Source organism: Hetaerina americana, unplaced genomic scaffold (genome assembly GCF_022747635.1).
Source record: "Hetaerina americana unplaced genomic scaffold, ioHetAmer1.1.p SCAF_4, whole genome shotgun sequence".
Lineage (NCBI taxonomy): Eukaryota > Metazoa > Arthropoda > Insecta > Odonata > Calopterygidae > Hetaerina > Hetaerina americana.
In genome coordinates, this window is record NW_027286985.1 from 51,313,238 (window position 1) to 51,332,547 (window position 19,310).

The window sequence follows — 19,310 nt, forward strand, 5'->3', positions numbered from 1 at the left end:
AAGATGATGGCTACCTAAAATAACCAAACCAAAATGTTTTATCCAATTTACAATTTCTCATTAAGAATTCTCGTATATTTGATTACACTTATATTTTAGATGACTTTTGATTGTTCATTTATATGGCTTTTGGTGAAACCACAATATTTTGTTGTCAGGAAAGTAGAACAATGTTATACTTTTGACCAATTGATAAATTCATGACCCATATGTAAGTTTTTAAATTTGTCTCTCATTATTGATTTATTTCAACTCATTGTTTACTATTTAGAGTGAAGAGCTGGTCGAGCGTGATGGAAATGACAGCAAGGGATCACCAATTAAGAAGGAGCCTAAGAGGGAGGCAGTAGTAAAGAAGGAACCCAGAGGGAGTGACGGTGGTCACAGGGAGCCAGGTCACAAGTGTCCTAGTATTAAGGAGGCCAAGGGAGGTGAATCAGAGCTAGTGCGTGATCTCAGGGCTCAGCTGAAGTGAGTTGACTTTCACACCATTAAGCATATCTCTTCTCATTTTTAATGTTTCTTTTGATATCCACGGGGAGGATATGATGAATTTCCATAGGCAAGATATATACCCTAAATTATTTAATAGATTTAATAAATATAACCCCTTAATTATTATCCCAGTGCTTATTAGTTGCATTATATTAAAATTACTTGAATGATAAATTGAAACAGGCAACAAATAAAGCAAAAGAGGCATGTTGAGAGTGCAAGGATATGGAAAGTTTGCTGTGGAAGGCTGAAATTGGTGTGCTATGCAGCAAGGTTATATAAATATGACTATCGGGAAGTAAGAAGAAAAGATCTGTGCTAACAGTTGAGATAATAATAATAATTAGGCCCGTTCGAACAGAATCAGGCAATTTATTGTTTCGATTTCATTTTTTTTGGGTTGCCTTATGTTTAAACCCCCAATACAATTTTGTTAATTTTGCAAAATACAAAATATGAGTTACATGCCATTTCTTTCCGTTCTTACTTTATCTTTTGTTGATAAATCTTTCCAATATTTTCCTAATCGGTCCCTCGTGTTGATATTTCCCAATTTGTTGGACGTTATGCAAATATCCAAGGATAGCCTCCAGTTCGCGTTTTTCCCCGGCATAAATTTGGCAGTAAAGGACCCTGTGTATTGCCGTATCTTCCTCCATCATGCATTCACACGTCCCCTCCTTTTTTTCCCTATTTTCTTGAGGTATGATCTAAACTCCCCGTGCCCCGTTAAAATTTGCATAATACCTTTGTATGTTTTAAAGTTGATCTTCATTCTTTCCTTCACGCTAGGTAAAAATTGTCTGGTTGTTTTCCCCTTATCTAAGGTTTCCCATTCCCACATATCCAGGAAATACGCTCTTATAAAATTCCTGTTCCTGCTCCATTTCTCAGTTGGAGACAAAGCTACATCTCCCAGAGTAGCCTCTTCCATCTGCTTCATCCGTGCCTTGATTCTTCTTTCCTCTATTGAGAACGTTATCGGCCATATCCCAGTTATTATTTGTAGAGCTTCATTACAGACTATTGTAGCTCCCGGATATTGCAATTAGGCAAGATCTTTGGGCCTCCTCCAGTTTTCTCCGGATTCTGCTGTAATTGAGTCTCTCTCCCCGCACCTCACAGCCGTATGCCAATATTGGGATGGTGACTCCGTTGTATATAGTTCTTAAGCGATTTGTCGTGATGCCAAATCTGTTTCTGCACAGCCTTCTTAAGCAGTTAAATATTTTCTTGACCTTGCCTGCTGTGTAATTTGCGTGTTCTTGGAATGTTAGTCTGTCGTCGAATTCAATGCCCAGATATCTGAATGTGGAGGATCTTGTGATTTTTTGACCATAGATTTTTATAGTTGGGTTTCGTGACAATTTTTTCCCGAATACGACATACTTAGTCTTATTCACAGAAATTTTTAATTTCACTTTCGCACTCCATATGGCAACATTCTTTTGCGAGTTTTTCTATTTCTCTCCTGGAATTTGCAGGAGTTGAGATAAGTCAGGTAAGATAATAGTTGATGCAGAAAATATCCAAGAGAGATGGAAGGAATATATAGAAGAGCTGTATGGTAATGAACTTAGGCCAACAAGGTTAGACATAGAAAGAGAACATGACGTAGAGGAAGATAAAGGAAGGAATCCGGCCGGAAGACTTGGTGAGATGGGACCCTAGAAGAGGAGAGCCTAGGTCCATGCATACTTGACGATGAGATAGAAAGGGTATTGAGGGAGATAAAATTAACTAAGACCATGGGGCTGGACAACATTCCTGCGGAACTACTAAAAGGTTTAGGCAAATGTGGTAGGAATAGACTATATGGATTGATTCGTAGCATCTATGAGGAAGGAATTTGGCCGGAAGACTTGGTAGGATGAGTGTTAGTTCCTATTCCGAAAAAGATAAAAGATACATAATGTGAGGACTGCAGCTAAAGTGGTTCTTGGTTTCATCAACTAAAGGATGGAGAGCAAGGCAAATGATTACTAATGGGATGATCAGTTTGGGTTTAGGAAAGAGAGAGGCACGCATGATGCCATTGCAGCAATGGGATCACTAATGGAGAGGAATATAGAGCACAATCTGTACGTATTTGCCTGTTTCGTCAATTTTGAAAAGGCGTTTTATAGAGTGAATTGGGAAAAAAACTTGAGTATATTGCAGAAAATAGGAATAGATTATAGGAGCATGTGGCTAATCCGCAACCTGTATATCTCTAAGACTGCTCAGGTGCGGGTGGGCGATGGAAAGTCCGGATGGGCAGTGTTAGGAAGATGTATAAGGCAGGGTTGCCCATTATCACCGGTGCTGTTCAACGTATATGTGGAGGAAATGATTAAAGAGGCATGGGAAGAACTGGAGGTCGGAATGAAAGTGGGCAGGGAATTCGTAAAATCAGTTAGGTTTGCTGATGACCAAGCTTTAGTTTGTCAGTCAGCCAAGGGGTTGCAAGCATTGCTGAGTGCATTGGAAATTCAGTGTGACAGGTATGGGATGAGAATCAATTATAATAAAACAAAGGTTCTGTGATTTTCTAGAAAGACAAAGGCTGAGCTAAGCATTAAAATAGGAGGGCGAAAACTAGAGCAGGTGGAACAGTTTACGCATCTAGGAAGTGTTTTCGACCAACATGGTCAAAGTAGCAGGGACAAAAGGAGAAAATTACACAAGGCAAAGAGACTTTCACAAGGAGAAGGGAGTTGGTGACAGGGATGTTGAGTAACGATGTTAAGAAAAGACTCATCAAAACTTTGATATGGAGAGTAGTTATAAACGGGGCAGAAAAATGGCCACTGGTGCAGGAGGATAGGCGTAGATTGGGGGCTTTTGAAATTGGGTGTGGAGAAGGATGGAGAAGATTAGTTGGGCCAAAAGGAAAACAAATGAAGTACTAAGTATGGTGGTTGAGGAGAGGGGTTTGTTGGGAGAAATCCTAAGGAGCCAGGATAAATAGATGAAGGGCAAATTGATCGGTAGTGGGATGTTGAAGATTAACAGAGGAGAGAATGTTAGGCAAACGAGGAAAGGGCAAGAACAAAATAGGGATGTTGGACGGGATGGAAGGAGGAAGGAAGTACACAGAGATGAAGGACTTTACAAAGAGTAGGGGAAGTGTTTTGTTAAAGTAACGAAATATTTATTTGTTAATTGTGTCCATCCAAAACCTACCCTAACCGGTAGATTACTTTATAATAATAAATAATAATAATTAAAATTACCTCTGGAAGTAGTTCCATTTTATATCATAGTGGCACTAGAATGTGTTTCCATTTCAGGCATCGTGCATCAGTACATGAAACCATTTATTCAAAGTATCCATCATAGATTTCTTGCTAATATGTGTAATGAAAGAGCAAAAATCATGTTGATTATAAAAATATCTCAGAAAATAAATAATCACTTTAGCATACATATTAATAATAATAATACAATGGTTGTTATGAATCATAAACAACTTCTTTAAAAATATAAAAGCTTTGCAATATTGTCCTAATGCAGAAAGCTATGCATTACGTTATTTAAGGGACATACTGTCTAATATTTCAATCATCTGTATCTCTTTTTGGGTCTGACCTTCATCAAACAACTTATTTCCATGGTTGTTAGTAACTTCTGTGTGTATTCTTCATCGACTTCTGCTATTGATATTGATTCTGTCTTGCATAATGTCCTCAATGAATCCTTCAAATATGCAAACTGCTTACAGCTACATTAATTGCTAGTCACAGCTCAAGTAGTAAGCTGTAACAGCCTCCCAGGCATGCCATTCAGTTTCTGACTGTCATAATGCTCATAGACTTCCAAAAGTGGGCAATAAGTTTAAGTGGTATATCAATTTACTTATATCGATCAATGTAATATTTTCATTTGTCCTAGTAACAACATGTGATAGAGTGAGTTTTTTCTGTGTTCAAAATAATAGTTCATACAGTTGATGTTGTAAAGCTGTATTTATGTGCATTGTCACTGTTACACTCTTTATGTTTTCTAAGCACTGTATCGCTTTGTTTATTTTTTAGACTTAAACTTTTATTTGGAAATTTTGATGGTTTTCAGGTTCATGGACTTTGCATGCCTTCCTTTTATCAGCCATGTTTTTACTCAAACCTGCCCCACAAAATTGAACTATTCTGGGGGATACAAATCTTCTGCTACCATGCCGCATCCATTGACAGCTTTTGGATGATGCAAGTGAAAGACAAAAAACAATATCAGCGGTCTTTCATCTTATCTTTTTGTCTTTATTGTATTACAGATTTTCTGAACAAAATGAATAAAATTAAAATAAAGCCATTCCATGTAGCAAAACCTTTTGTAAACAAGTAGCATAGAGTATGTTTATTGTTGTGTGTGTTAAGAGTATATTTACCCTCAAGGTGAAGCCCAATTACTTCCCAATACCAAACCCAAAAACCCTCCACTAGCAAAATTGTGATAAACTTAAACTAAACATGGCTTGACTAATATTTAATTTCTTCCCTTTATGTTCAAATTGTTTCTCCTTGCCAAAATGTCAAAGTAACTCATTACTTCCCTCTGCTTCTTATTACTTTTAAGCCATGGTTAATGTATATGATTTTATACATTGTCTTATGAACCCATATTTTTCAATATTCAGGAAAGCCTTAAATGACCAGAAGGAGATGAAGCTTTTATTGGACATGTACAAGGGTGTTAGTAAGGAACAAAGAGATAAAGTGCAGTTGATGGCTGCTGAGAAGAAGATAAGAGCCGAGCTTGAGGAGTTAAGACTTCAGCTGAGGAAGATGCAGGTTTGTAACATTTCAACTGCATATGCACCTACCCTCTTGATTTTCACGTGAGTACGCTCCCATGTGAGTATTAATAATTCAGCATTAGAATTTATTTTAATTTCATAACAAACTTCAAGTAACATCATAAGGTTTGACAAGAATACATTCCTGAAAGTTAAGGTTGAAACTTGCCTTAATTAAAATTGTCTGGTCCTAATCCTGTGATTTGGATGTGCTCAGACCTTTAATGTTGTTGCTGGCAGATGCGAAGGATTTAAGAAAGACAACTGACTTTTTGGATTTCCTTAAAAAGTAAAGAGGTTAAGTTGATTTTAGACTGTTCTTGACCACCTGACACTAATGGAAGGATCAAGTTCCAGTTGTGTTTCTTTTTATTCTTCCTGCTTCAAATAACTCTAAATTTTTACGTTTACTTTGGTTTTTCATACTCTGCATTGCCCACTTTGCTTTTGCTTTCACTCAAAGATTGTGCCTCCAAATCTTATTCAGTATTGGCTGCACCATGGAAAATTATGCCACTTCAATTTGTCCTTGTCTGGAAAGTCTTAACCACAGTGTGTCTAAGCAATATTAAGTGTATTTCCTCAGTATTCGTGAAAACCTCCGAAGTCTTGAAAAGTATCAGACTAAAATGTTTTTCAGCGATAGTTCACCATTTCACCTCTCACTTCATCCCAGGATTCCGTTATTATTTCATTAGACTTTGAAATATAAATTTTTTTCCAGCAGTCACTTACTCCTAGGGGTGGACTTGCCTCCATCATGGAAAAAGGTTAGCAAAACCTCTACAGTTGAAATACAATTTAATGGCTGCAATATCATCTGGTCCAAAGGCTGCTGAAGTGAAGTTGTATTAGATGGTAAGAACTCAAATTTCAATATAAGCTTCAGCAAAGGAAAATAATTACTTGGTGCCTTATCCACTGCAAGGACCACCCTAAATGGAAGATTTTTCTCTCTGGGTTTATAATATATGGTGTTTTGCATAAGGTAAATAAAGCAGTATTCAGACTACTCTACGAAAAGTCTTGTCAATCCTTAAGCTTTCCTGTTACTTATGCTTAATCCAGGGAGCAAACATTTGGTTTTGCCCTTTTGTCAACTTCAGTTTTATCCTCCTCTATGACGATAGTTTGAAAAGTCATTGGAGACGCACTGAGATGACACCACTATCATGTATCTAAATTATTTTCTGTTTGTAGTATCTCATGATGGAACACTTGATATGTTTTGACAGGATTGGTCTATTTTTCTTTGGTTAGAGTTAGTTTGATTGAAGCAAGTCAGGTTATTTCCAAAATATTCTCGAAGAGAATCTCATGTGCTAATCGAGCATTATTTCATGAATGGCAAATCACCTTAGTCGACTAAACACTAACTTGGATGAAGCCATCAATTAGAATGTGGTAGAAGTGGTTTCTAATTTTTGGAATGGCTATATGAGTGCAAGTGTCACTAAATGATTTAGATGTCCTGTTGAGGTCACTGCTCGGGAATCATTAATGAAATCTATGACAGAATGATGAAGTTGCAATACGAGGGTAAATCCAAAAATGTCGCCTATTTTTAATTATTAAAGAAATCCATTTATTTCTATAATATTTACAAAATTCTAAAGGTCAAACATTTGTCAGTTTTTAAAAATACAGTGGAACCTCATAATACAAGCATAATCCATTTAATAATATTTCTCGCAAAACACTAGTTTAGTGAAACAACTTTTTGCATATAAATGAATGTAAAATATGATAATGCGTTCCATGGTAAAAAAAAAATAAATTATGTGCAAGGTTCATTCAAAGAAAATTATTTGCACATTGTTTAGGATCGTGGATTACACTTGCCTTACCTTCTATCATGAAATGAAACAAGCTGGAATGAGGATGTGATTGTCAAGGTAAAAAACCAAAGTAAATTGTTAATAATTTATAATACATACTCAATTCCTTTTTACTAGAAATCTGTTTGGACACATTTGTTTTCACAGATGCTTCAAAATTTGGTATAAGTGCGACTCAGAATGATCATTAAATAAATGTATGGTGGGTAACGCCACGGCCTCAGTAGGGCTAAGTCCCATGCTCGTAGTATGATGCAAAAGTTTCCCTAAAACTCCTAATGCATTTGTGGGAAATAGTAGCTTGGAACGGCCTTTTATTACCTTGTGGTCAAGCAATGCATTCTCTTCTCTTGTTATGTATAGAAATTCTTCAGCATCTTCTTCCTGAAGAGAACCATCTCATCACAATTGAAAACATGTTGTGGCAGGTAACACATGATATCTATGAGCTTTTTGAAGTCACCAATGAAGTTCTCTGCTACCTTTGACTCAGAGCTTGCTGCTTCACCATAACTCACAATGCCCTGGATGATGGTTCTTCTTTATAACTTCTCGAACCATGCACTGCTCCCCTAAAATACTTGTTCAGCTGTTGATGAACCTGACATCTTATTAATGATGTTGGCGAAAATCACTTTCCCCTTCTCACAAATTATTTTCATTAATGGTGACACATTGCAATTGCTTTTTGTTTATGCATATGAGAAGCAACCTTTTGACATCGTTGAGAATACTTGAAGAACTGTTGCGTAGATACTCATGTCACTGTATTTGAGACTTCAGTCTCCTTAGTCTACAGGAGACCATGTGTCCTTGCGGAAAAGGTCAATCGTTGATATCTACTGATTGTTGATATGCATTATAGATCAGCCATGCTCACACCTTGTTCCCGATTTTCATTGATTTTACTTTTCATTTCCAGTTTAAATTTTTTTTTTTATTTTCTTATGGCTCTCTTACAGATTTCTTCAGGATCAATTTAAGAACTATACACTACATATTGTTAACCTTTGAATAAAAAGATCACTAATTATATGTTTAGAGAATTGCAATCGCTAACAATGCTGAGATGCTAGCAGAACGAGTGCTAGAGACAAACTGCAATATCAGGCATGCTATGAATCAGGGAATTCCCCTCTCCTTGTCACTAATTTAGCAAAAAGTTGCTTGTTAAGCGAGTTATTTTCAAGACCAATATTTTTGCTTGATTTGCAAATTACTCCTCGTGCAATATACTTGTTAAGTGAGGTTCCACTGTAATACAATTCAACCACACATTTCAGTTGATGCATTTTTGTCGATAAAAGACAGCTTTTGTATGCCCATGTCATACCAGCTTGCAACCATGTCCTTGAGAAAGCATTGAACCTTATCTTTCACCTTGTCTTTGGAGCTGAATTACCTTCCGGCCAAATGTTCTTTCAACTTTTGGGAACGGGTTAGTCACTGGGTGCCAAGTACAGACTCTAGGTTGGGTGGGTGATGATACTTTATTCAATCTGTTGAAGGAGAATGATGTTCTGACTGGCGACATTTGTGTGAGCTTTATGGTGGAGAATGCTTACGCTCTTGCTCAGCATTCATCCTCAATAATTTTCCTTATGAGTTTTTCCAGTGTTTCAAAGTAACTGTCAGCAATCACTATGGTCCCACCAGGCATAGAGTTGATGAAAAGTATACCCCCTTTCTATCTCAAAACACAGTGACCTTGACTTAACTGGCACAGGGTGTTTGTTTGAATTTTCATGGCTTGACCAAAGAGGAATACAATCACCCACATGATTGTTGTAAACTGATCAGCTTTAACCACTTGTGAACATTTTTGACATCCAAGCACGACTCTCTCCATACACTTCTAGTAATTGCTGATAAATTTCGATCGGTTCAATGCCTTATGCAATCAAAAACCGAATAACTAAGTGAGCTATGCGCTTGATGGTAGCGTGCAACAGTAGCTCCATAATCAATGGCTGCCAAGCCAAGAATGAGTATCCCAGTGAGGCACACACATGCTTGTTTGGTAGTGTGGGAAGCAGCAATCACAACAATGTGGCCTTCAGCCTCTTGAAGTTTCTCTGTCCCCAATGCTAAGGAGACCTAACTTTTGAGATCACCATTGTAGCTACTACCGTAGGCATCTAGAGTAAATAGGTCCTTGGCATTTAATACTTCCTTGGGGTAGTAATTTTCAGCTTACTGAGTTAATTGAATGCATGTGGAAATTACTGTTTCTCCTCGCTCTAAAAGTTGAAACCATAAATTATCATACCATTCTCTGTGCTGGTTTTAAAATCTGAGCCTTTTTGTTTTTCATATCTTTCTATTGATTTTAAATTCTCATAAATGATGATTGTTTTGTGTTAATAATAGTGTCACTGTATCGAGAGGGTAATGTAGCTGCAGATATTCCTTCTTGGAGTTTATTCGATAAACCCAACTCGCATAACCAGCATCTTCCTATTTTTCTTGAAAGGTCTTCTGTATCACTTCCACTTAGTGTTTATGGTCCCTTTTTGATAATGATAATGGAGTAGAACTAATAATTTGAAGCCCTTTGTATCACAGGAGAGACAATGCACTTTCTTATTCTGTACTATAAATTACAGCCAAGGCAACTCATTCTTCACAGCATTCTCCTTCCCATCATAGTGAAGAAGTGAGGTGAAAAGTAAGAGTATCTTTGGGAATAATGGGTTTATCTTTCTTTTCTTGATGATTTTACGTAGAAGTGGGTTAACACACAGGGTATCATGTTGGCTGCTGATAATTGAGAATTCATCTTGTTACTTCTTAGTTCAGTCTTGGCAATGCCAAAGTTTTATCTGTGTTAAAGCTTCTTAGCAGGTATTTCCATTGGTAATATCTATGGGTTTAAGAGGTTGGCAATTAGAATTTGGCATCTTTTTAAAGATTTTAGTAATGTTAATTCTCACATAAAGAAAGAAACCCCATCTCCAGGTCGAGCTTAAAAATAGTAAAGTCTGCTGAATGATTTTTCAATGGATGTCAACAGATATTGCAAAATACTGTGTGTTATCTTAGTGCAAATTTCTATGTTCCAATGATTTCTGGAGAAAATAAGAAATGACAAATTGAGGAAGCTGGGTGAAAGTGAATCATATTGTGTGGTTGGTGAAGCTTTTGACAGATGTGGCTACTTATGAAAATATGAGTTGGAAGAAGCTAAGCTGTGTGTGGCAACGTTTTATTTGTACATTATTTTGTTATGTCTCCATCATAATGAAAATGGAACTGTCTCTGGAATGGAATTCACAGGATATGGCAGGGAAATAAATTTTTAATAAAATTAGTAAAGGGTAAGTTCTGCTTCTGGTTTGACCCAAATATTGGTGCTGGTACTCATACTCGTGTTAGTAATATCGTTGCTAAGTCAATTATGGAAGTCATTCTGTGATGAAGTTACTCAATGTTCCAAATCAAATCATTTCGTGGTGGTAGTTCTTGTGTAGTTGGTCACCCAATTTAGCGGAGGCAATGTTCTTAAGAAAGTTTATACTTAAGGGTTTCAGGTGTAACACTGACCAAGCATAGGATTAATAACATGGTTAAATTTCTTAATCAAAATGTCTTATTTATCATACTGATAGATAATGTAATTCAACTGGTTTCAGTTCAATGTCCAAACATAGGTCATGAAATTTGTTCAAATGAAACTTGTATCCTCACAGAGTAAAGTGCCTAAATTAGAGGAATCCATTCTTTTATGCATATGTGGGTGTCTGGTGAGTTACAACAGTAACTTAATAGTATCGTTTTTTAATAATGCTCTGTAGTTAGGTATTAAGAACCTCGCTTTTTTCTTTGAATCACCCTTCATTGAAGATATTTATGTTAGCCCACCTTGCCCACTTGAAAGCTACATGCCATCAATGGCAGTTAGTAAAAAAATCAGTTCAATAAGCTAATTTCAAAATATTTGTGCCCCACAACTGAAAAAATGAATGATTCAGTATTTGATGCTGAAAATACTTTACCTAACTAACTTCACAAATGGCATAGTGTAAACCTTTTATTTTTACTATCATTCCCGCTACTCAAACAATGAAATCTTTATATGCCATGAATTTAAAGTGTTCAAAATCCTTCTATGTTCTAGATGAAAATATATATATATATATATATATATATATATATATATATATATATATATATATATATATATATATACATATAAAATATGTATATATATATATATGTGTGTGTGCAAGTAAGCTTGGCCTGTATTGAAAACTCAACTGGTCAGTGTAGTGGTTTTAGAATCCTTGCTGTCAAAATTGTGTTTAGACATATTAAAATTTATCACAAAACTAATAATCATCATGAACAGCACAGGCTTTTATGTGTTAGAACTGAAAGTAGTCCATGAAAAATCTGTTGAAAAAATATATATGGGAAATTTGTCTGAAAACTTCATCCGGCCAAAAACTGGCTCGCATAAAAATCTTTATTTGATTTTTTATTTAATCTTCTAAAATGTTGTGGAAAAAAATGTCAGCTTTTTAAGTCTGGAATGAAAAGAATTCAAAAAAGCATTTGAGTTAAAAAGAGTTACTTCATTAATGATTTCAGGAAATATCATTTATGGGCAATAATCATATTGTTACAATTGGTGGCTTATGCTTATCTTTCTTGAATGTTTCATTTTACTGTCTGTTGTATCCCAGCCAGAAAAAAAATCCAAATCATCATGTAGGTATGTATCATGTTGTAAACTCTTAGTTCTGTATCCAAAAAAATATCTTTAAAACATTTTCATTTTCTTTGTGAAAGCTTGTGTTGTGCCTGTGTGCTTAGTACAATTTGGTCCTGCAGTATTTTTTGTGTAATTTTGTAGTTCGTATTTCATTGACTTGAAATGTTGTAATTCAGGAATTTGATGGCATAATTGTGAATTTAATTTTTACATTTCATATTAGCTTATATGATTTATGATAAGTGTCAATAAGATTGATTAGCATACATACGTTGAAATTGTTCCAGCACTATTATATAAATGCCATGGTATTCAGATTATTTTGACCTACAACTGATAAGATAGTATGTGAAAATATTAAATATATATTTAATATATATTTCTACCACACTGAGCATCAAACTTAGGTGGACAGTGTTCACTACACTAGAATATTAAGAATTTCTCCAATCTTACATTAAGTGCTATTGTTACATTCTCAAGAGTATAGCATGGAAGTAGCAATAACTAATATATCTATTGTGAAAAAAACGTGAGTTACAGGCTAGTATTTCTAGTGATATATTTTCCTGCTTCAAAATTTGATCCAGTTGTCCTAAAGGTAATGTAGATGAACGGTATACAGCTTTTCATGTTATACCGTGAAAAGGAACAAATTAGTTATCAATTTATTCAAAATCCATATTTTAAGTTAGAAAAAGAATGGCTTAAATGAGGTGCAGTCTTGTATTGAATGAATTTAAGATGATTATGGAATGTTTTTTGGGCCACCATTGAGAAAAAAATGATTTTATAAAACTGGTAAGTGTACTGTGCAACTTAGTTAAGTATTTTATGGTGAATTTTATGTGCATGTTAAGAAATAATTCCAAGGAGAATACCAGATCAGAATCGTACTTTGATTAGCATCAGTGTATGTTAAAACAATCTTGTCGAAAGTGGCCTAAATAATAATTTAGCTTGATTGATTGTGTGGTTTAAACCTAAATAAAACTATTGTTGATCTTAAGTGTTCATGAATCACACCAATAAGTTATTCTACTTTGTACTGAATTTCCATGGGCTTTCTATAAAATAGATATTTCAAGGTGGATTAATGCAAACTTGATGGTCTAGGGAATCAATGTTGCCATGTACCATTATATAACATTGTCACTTGATGTATCATATCAATTATTACTTAAGCCATGCTCTACATACAATCAAGGGTTCATCTTGGGAATGTTGGATTTTCAGGAATCATATATTTTTAAATGTATTTCATTCCCTAGGAAATAAAGTGTCATCCAGTTTGCATTAAAACCCTGTTAAATGTGTTGAAAAAGGTGATGTAGTTGGTTCACATATATGACTGTCTTTTAATATAGATTTTCATCCAAGTAATGCGATTCCAATGTGAATATCAAAAAATTTGTAAACTTGTATAAATTATTTACAGTATATAATTTTCATTTTGAGCAAATAGTTGCATTTCATGAAAACTTAGAATTATTTCTTTACTTGAAGATGTATTTTTGCATTTTTACATAATTAAAAGCCCAAAATATACTGAGGAACCTCATAATACGAGCATAATCCATTCCACAATATTTCTCGTGAAGCAAAATACTTGTTTCAGGTGACAACTTTTTGCATATATATGAATGTAAAATGCAATAATGCAATCCATGATAAAATAAATAAATAATGTGCAAGGTTCATTCAGAGGGCATTATTTGTACATTCTTTAGAATTGTGGATTATGCTCACCTTACCTTCTATCATGGAATGAAACGGAATGCAAATGTGATTGTCAAAGCAAAAAAATGAATAAAAGTAAATTGTTAATAATTTCTATGTACCTAATTCCTTTTTACTATAAATCTGTTTGGACACATTTATTTTCACCGATGCTTCAAAATTTGGAATAAGTGCGACTCAGAATGATCATTAAATAAATTTATGGCAGTCATCGCCACTGTCTTATTAAGGCAAACTCTCGTACTTATGGTATGATGCAAAAGTTTCCCGTGACCTCCATGTCTCATTTAACCTGCTGTTTTAGATGCATTTGTGGAAAATAGTAGCATGAAACGGCCTTTCATTGCCTTTTGTTCAGGCGATGCATTCTCTTCTCTTGTTATGTGTAGAAATTTTGATCTACTGATTGTTGATATGCATAATAGATCAGCCACGCTCACAACTTGTTTCTGATTTTCATTGTTTAACTTGGCATAAAAAGGAACTATTTATTTTACTTCTATTTATTTGCATCACTAATTATATGTTTGGGTAAAAGTGCAATCACTAACGATGTTGAGGTGCTGGTGGAACGATTGCTGGAGACAAACTGCAGAGCAAACTTCACTCTGTGTGGCAATGTAGCAAGTGTAAAAACCATTCGCATTAGCCAAAATTTGAACACAGATGCCTAAACCTAAGATGTTAATGATGTTACGCTACCAAGGTGTCCTCTTACACTCCAAAATTTTGGGGTCTTTCAAGGAAAAAAATATTATGACAAAATTGTATATATATAATGTTGCAAGTATTCATAGTAATGCATGCTGCGACACAGTCCACGAGTTTAAAGCCAGCTATTTAAACACATGTTTACCTTACACAAATTCAAAGACCTGTGGGAGATTTTTGTGTTAATGACTGGAAAATAGGATTGTCTTAATGATAAAAATTTATAATTCACTATAAAACGGTTTGCAACTAGGTGTTGCTTCATTATCATTGTTGTCAATATTTTGTCGACAACAATGACCAGTGTCCTCGGATACAATTTAAGAAAGTATGAAAAATGTTACCATTATTAACGAGCAAAAAATGTTATTAACAATATTAGATCCAATTGAACTTATGCTGATATAGTTAAACATAAAGAAAAGTAAATATATAATGGGAGATATGCATGAAGGAAACTTATCTGTTTTAGAAAACTGCTATAGGCGTCTCTATAATTTAACATATTTCACCCATGCGTAAATCAAAGTAGCATAGATTTATTAAATAAAAGACTTAGCATAAAATGCATTGTACCGATGCTCACATCAGTGAATGATTATTTGAACTATAAAATGGGGCAGACTTTTGAATTACGGTAAAAATATTTCAGGTGCTTGCTTTTCATTTTACGTTCCAAATTCACTTATCACTCCCATATCATAAAGTTCAGACCCTTTGTTCCATGAACAGTTAAACGCGCATCTTAAAATATTGATATCATTCATATTCTTGCAACTTTCCTTTTTCAAATAGCCATCTAAAGCTTTGGAAACAATTATCACACAACTGTTTTAATAGAATGTTTTGTGTATAACTAGATCAAGGAGGCCAAGGAACACACACAAAGTATAAAATATGTATCAGTAAATGTATAATGCATTCACTATTTTACTATTGAACTGGTAACAGTTGAGCTAAACTTATTCATTGTATATTTTTCTTTTATAGTTATTATATACTTACCTTTAATTGCTCATGGTATTGCAAACATTTTTATATATGGCTGTACTGCACATGCAACTGTAAATCTTACTATGATTTTAATAATCATCATATTCCTTTTTTGTTAATAACATAGTAGTGCAAGTTGTTCATATCTAATTTTTCTGTGTATCTTTTTCTTGGGTTATTTCAGGAGAACAAAAGAGAGGAGCGTAAGCGTTTGGCAGATGACGATGCCCTCCGAAAGATAAAGCAGTTGGAGGAGCAGGCATACCAGCTACAGAGACAGGTGGCTGCCCAGAAACAGGTAGATGTGGGCTGTTGGACGTCCTCACTCTGCAACTCTAACCTCATGAGACCTTTCGTAAGTGGTTCTCTCTCTGGGGGGACAACATTGACAAGAGTACCACCAACCCTTGCCCTCAGTGAATCTGGCCCTCTCTTTCACCCTCCCATCTGTTGTTGCCTTACCCACCCAGCTTCTATTTACTCCCACTCCCTTTGTTGCTGTCCTTTCGTTGGCAGGGCTGATGACAAGGATTATGTTTAAAACGATTCAGAATGATGTTTTTATTGTGAAAGAAAATATTTGAAAAAAAAAAGAAAGAAAATGGAATGGTAAGAATGCAGGTGAATTATTCGCATTAGCTTTAGAATGTAGGTAGGCCCACAATAGAAGTGTCCCCCTGGGGTTTTATGATTAGACCACTTACAACCTCCCGTTCACTAACCACTTTGGTTTTGCATGTTTTTTGTGGATTTTTGAGATCTAAAAAAAGATGATTGATTTGGTGTTGCTACTGAGTTGTTAGAATTTAGAGATAGTAGTTGCATTTATTTGTTCATTTAAATATTTAAGAGCAAACCAAAAGAATTAAGAAGGAGAGAGATTGCTTTATAGTAATGCCTGAGCAAGCTCATTTTTTGTTCTCTGTTAATATGTATATTCTTAAAAGCTTGAATACCTTCACTTATAGTAGAACCTGGACTCATGCCTTCTGGAAATTGTTATATGTACCTATATATTTTGATCTGCAATGGGGGAAGGCATAAGGGTATGAGCTTAGAACTTTTTTGTTCTTTAACATTTCTGTATTTAAATCGTAAGTATTACCCACAGTTGAACTGAAATAACTATCACTTAACCTCCACATGCCTGTTAATTGGTATACATTATTTTGTAAAACCCGTGATGACTTACTCTATGGTTATATTTTCTTTAACATTGAAATGTTTTTCTTTTATTATCTCTCAGTGGAAAAATAATTTTTAATCTCAGGTTTTCAAACATGTTGTATTGTAGAAATTTTATGCTACAGTAGTATGCCAGACTAGAAATGCATATTATTTTGTAAAATTTCCTTCTAGTCTATTACATTATATAAACAGGTAATTATAACTTTTGCTTTTCTTAAGTTTAGAAAAAAAATCCCATAGAAATATTTGCCTACTGGCTAAAGTGCTGGCTTCATACAGGTGTGATTCGTGTTGTTTAATTTTTCATTTTGGGTTGCTTTTAAGTTTTTTTGTTGCAATGAAATTTTTAATTTTCAATAACAAGCTGTGCCATGCACAGTTTTTGGAGGCATCTAAAAGTAAAATCCATGTAACTTGCAAGAAGTTAAAATGTAGGGAACTAAAGGAGTACATACAGTGGAGGAGAAGCTTTGAGAATATTTTTGCCCACTGCATGATGAATGGGTTTCAGGCACTGCAAATTTGTTCAAATTGGTCTATCCCAGGGCCTTAAAAATGAGAAAGACCTTCTTTACAACAAGTTTTACAACAGACAAGTTTTGTCTCTTGCAATTGCATACTTAAAATGAGCTTGGTCTGGTTAAGCTTGAATATTTCAATGATTTTTAGCTTCTATCTAAACTGTAAAGGGATGAAATCTGGAGACGAGATTGAGATGACCAAGTGAGATAGCCAATAACATCATTAGGTTCATTAAAGATAATTTAAAAAAATAACTATAGGGCAATATAATTTTTTCAAATCAGTAAAAATGAATAAGGAACAAAAGAGACAAGCATAGGATGAGATTAATGTATATGTTTTAATGGCCAGTTATTTAAATTGCATATAAGGACTGAAAGGGAATAGAAAATGGTCAACATAACTAAACCTCAAATTTTCTTTTCTGGCAAAATTAGTTGATAAATTAGGCTGCAAAAATGTGTGCAGTGAAAAAGCTTATTTTGATGCCTTTTATCATGTTAAATATTTATAATGACATATGTGTCAGTATCTGTTAGTCTTTTGATAAATAAAATATTTTAACTGAAAAAGGAACTTCTTAAGAAATACATTGAGTTAATAAATGTAAATAACATAGATCAGAGAGTAATTTGATAACTGATTAAATAATATTGCAAAAATAATAAAGGAATAGCATTTATAGTTACTCTTCTAAGGACTCGCAGAATAATGAATCATGCAACTAATGTTTTAGATTTCCTGGTAATTTCGTCAAGAGGAACCCATTTCTTAGGCTCTGATTTTAACCTGGGTTCTGGTTTAAGTGTAGATTTTCAATTTTTTTCTATTCTTGGCATCTTTACTGTATGCATGAGAATTAATGGAGAACACTTTCAAATTAGACTTTATATTTCCAGCAGAATATTAGGGCTCCTCGATAAGAGTGATCTTGTTTGATGATATGCATATATACTCTTCTACAAATTTTTAATGGTCCATATTACACTTGTGCCACTTTTTTCCAGTCTTGAAAGACATAGTGGAAACCAGTTTTTGGTAGGTCCTTCAAAGTCACCACAGTAACATTCAATACTGCTTCTGCTGGTAAAAATATGCTACCGACAAAGGTGTTTCTTAACAGTAAGAGGCAGAAAATATTCGCTTGAGGCTAGGTCTGTGCTGTGCTTAGGGAATATGAGGCACACACTTAGCTTTGATTTTTTAGGAAAGGGAAACAACTTTAGTGGTGTACGGCCTTGGATTTTTGGGGTTGTATCCATAATTTTACCTTGAAATGTGGTATTTTGTGATCTATAAGACCTTGGAAAATTTTCAGTATATCCCTATAGTATGCTTCATTTAAAAGCTTGTGTGATTGTATGACATGCTTATATTCCATAAATGATATGACTATAACTTTCTTAGCAGACAGCATCACATTGGCTTTTTGTGGTGTAGGTGAAAACAGATAATTTGACTCAGGGCTTTGCAGTTAGCTCTCAGGATAAAAATTATCTAGCAAGTCTCATCTGCAGTGATAACCTTCAAATAAAGTCCTCATCTTCCTGTAACTTTTAAGTGCTCTTGCAGCCAAACTTGCAAATGTTCCATTGTACAGGTGTAAGCAATCTCAGAACTCATTCCTTGCAAGCACTTCTCATGTGCAATATTTTTACCATGTGGGTGGCATCAATGAAATTTTCAATATTTCTTACATTCTTAAAGTTATTCACCAATTTCCTTTTCAATGGTCACATCAGTGTTAATATTTATTTCCTTAAAACCAGGGACTGTAGCTCCAAGCCCACCTTCCTTTAAAATTTATTATCTCCCCTCTGTAAACAAATTAAGCCAACTAATAGCTGTGTCAGAGGGAAGTATGGGCTCTGAATAAGCCTATTGTAATGTTACATAGAAATTAGCTGATGATTGTGCAGGTAAAAGGAAAATTTCACTGCAGTGTAGTGCTCATTTCATATTGCTTTATTATCTTACGTGCAATTATGCCCCATGGGCCTTTTCCTTGTTCCCCAATGTGAAAAACATCTTTGTGGAAAGTTATATATTACCAGAAGCAGTTTTAGGTAAACTGAACATGTTTCAACTTGGTACAGCTGCTGCTGGCACAATAAATTGGTAAAATTAATGAATCTTGCCCCAATTATAAATGTCACATTAAACCAACAATAGTTAATTTTTTGCATGATAAATCATGCAAATAAAAATGTTATGATCACTAAATTGTGAATAGCCCTTGTAGTTCAAATTTAGTTAGTATAAAAATGAGAAAAGAGCAGCCTGTGCAAAGTGAATAAAAAGGCAGTCCATGGTATTTTCTAATAGCAATCCAAAT

At 34.6% G+C, this 19,310-nt stretch overlaps 1 protein-coding gene across 3 annotated transcripts in view; it reads left to right on the plus strand.

The window, feature by feature from the left end:
* Bre1 (E3 ubiquitin-protein ligase Bre1) overlaps positions 1-19,310 on the plus strand; it is a 55,465-nt gene that overhangs the window by 14,619 nt on the left and 21,536 nt on the right. For 2 of the 3 annotated variants that reach the window (XM_071589806.1, XM_071589805.1), the window contains exons 11-13: positions 272-471; positions 5,111-5,264; positions 15,450-15,620. In XM_071589806.1, the coding sequence (XP_071445907.1) occupies positions 272-471; positions 5,111-5,264; positions 15,450-15,620 (525 nt within the window). The remainder of the gene's footprint in view (positions 1-271; positions 472-5,110; positions 5,265-15,449; positions 15,621-19,310) is intronic. The other variant, XM_071589807.1, reaches the window with a different exon arrangement.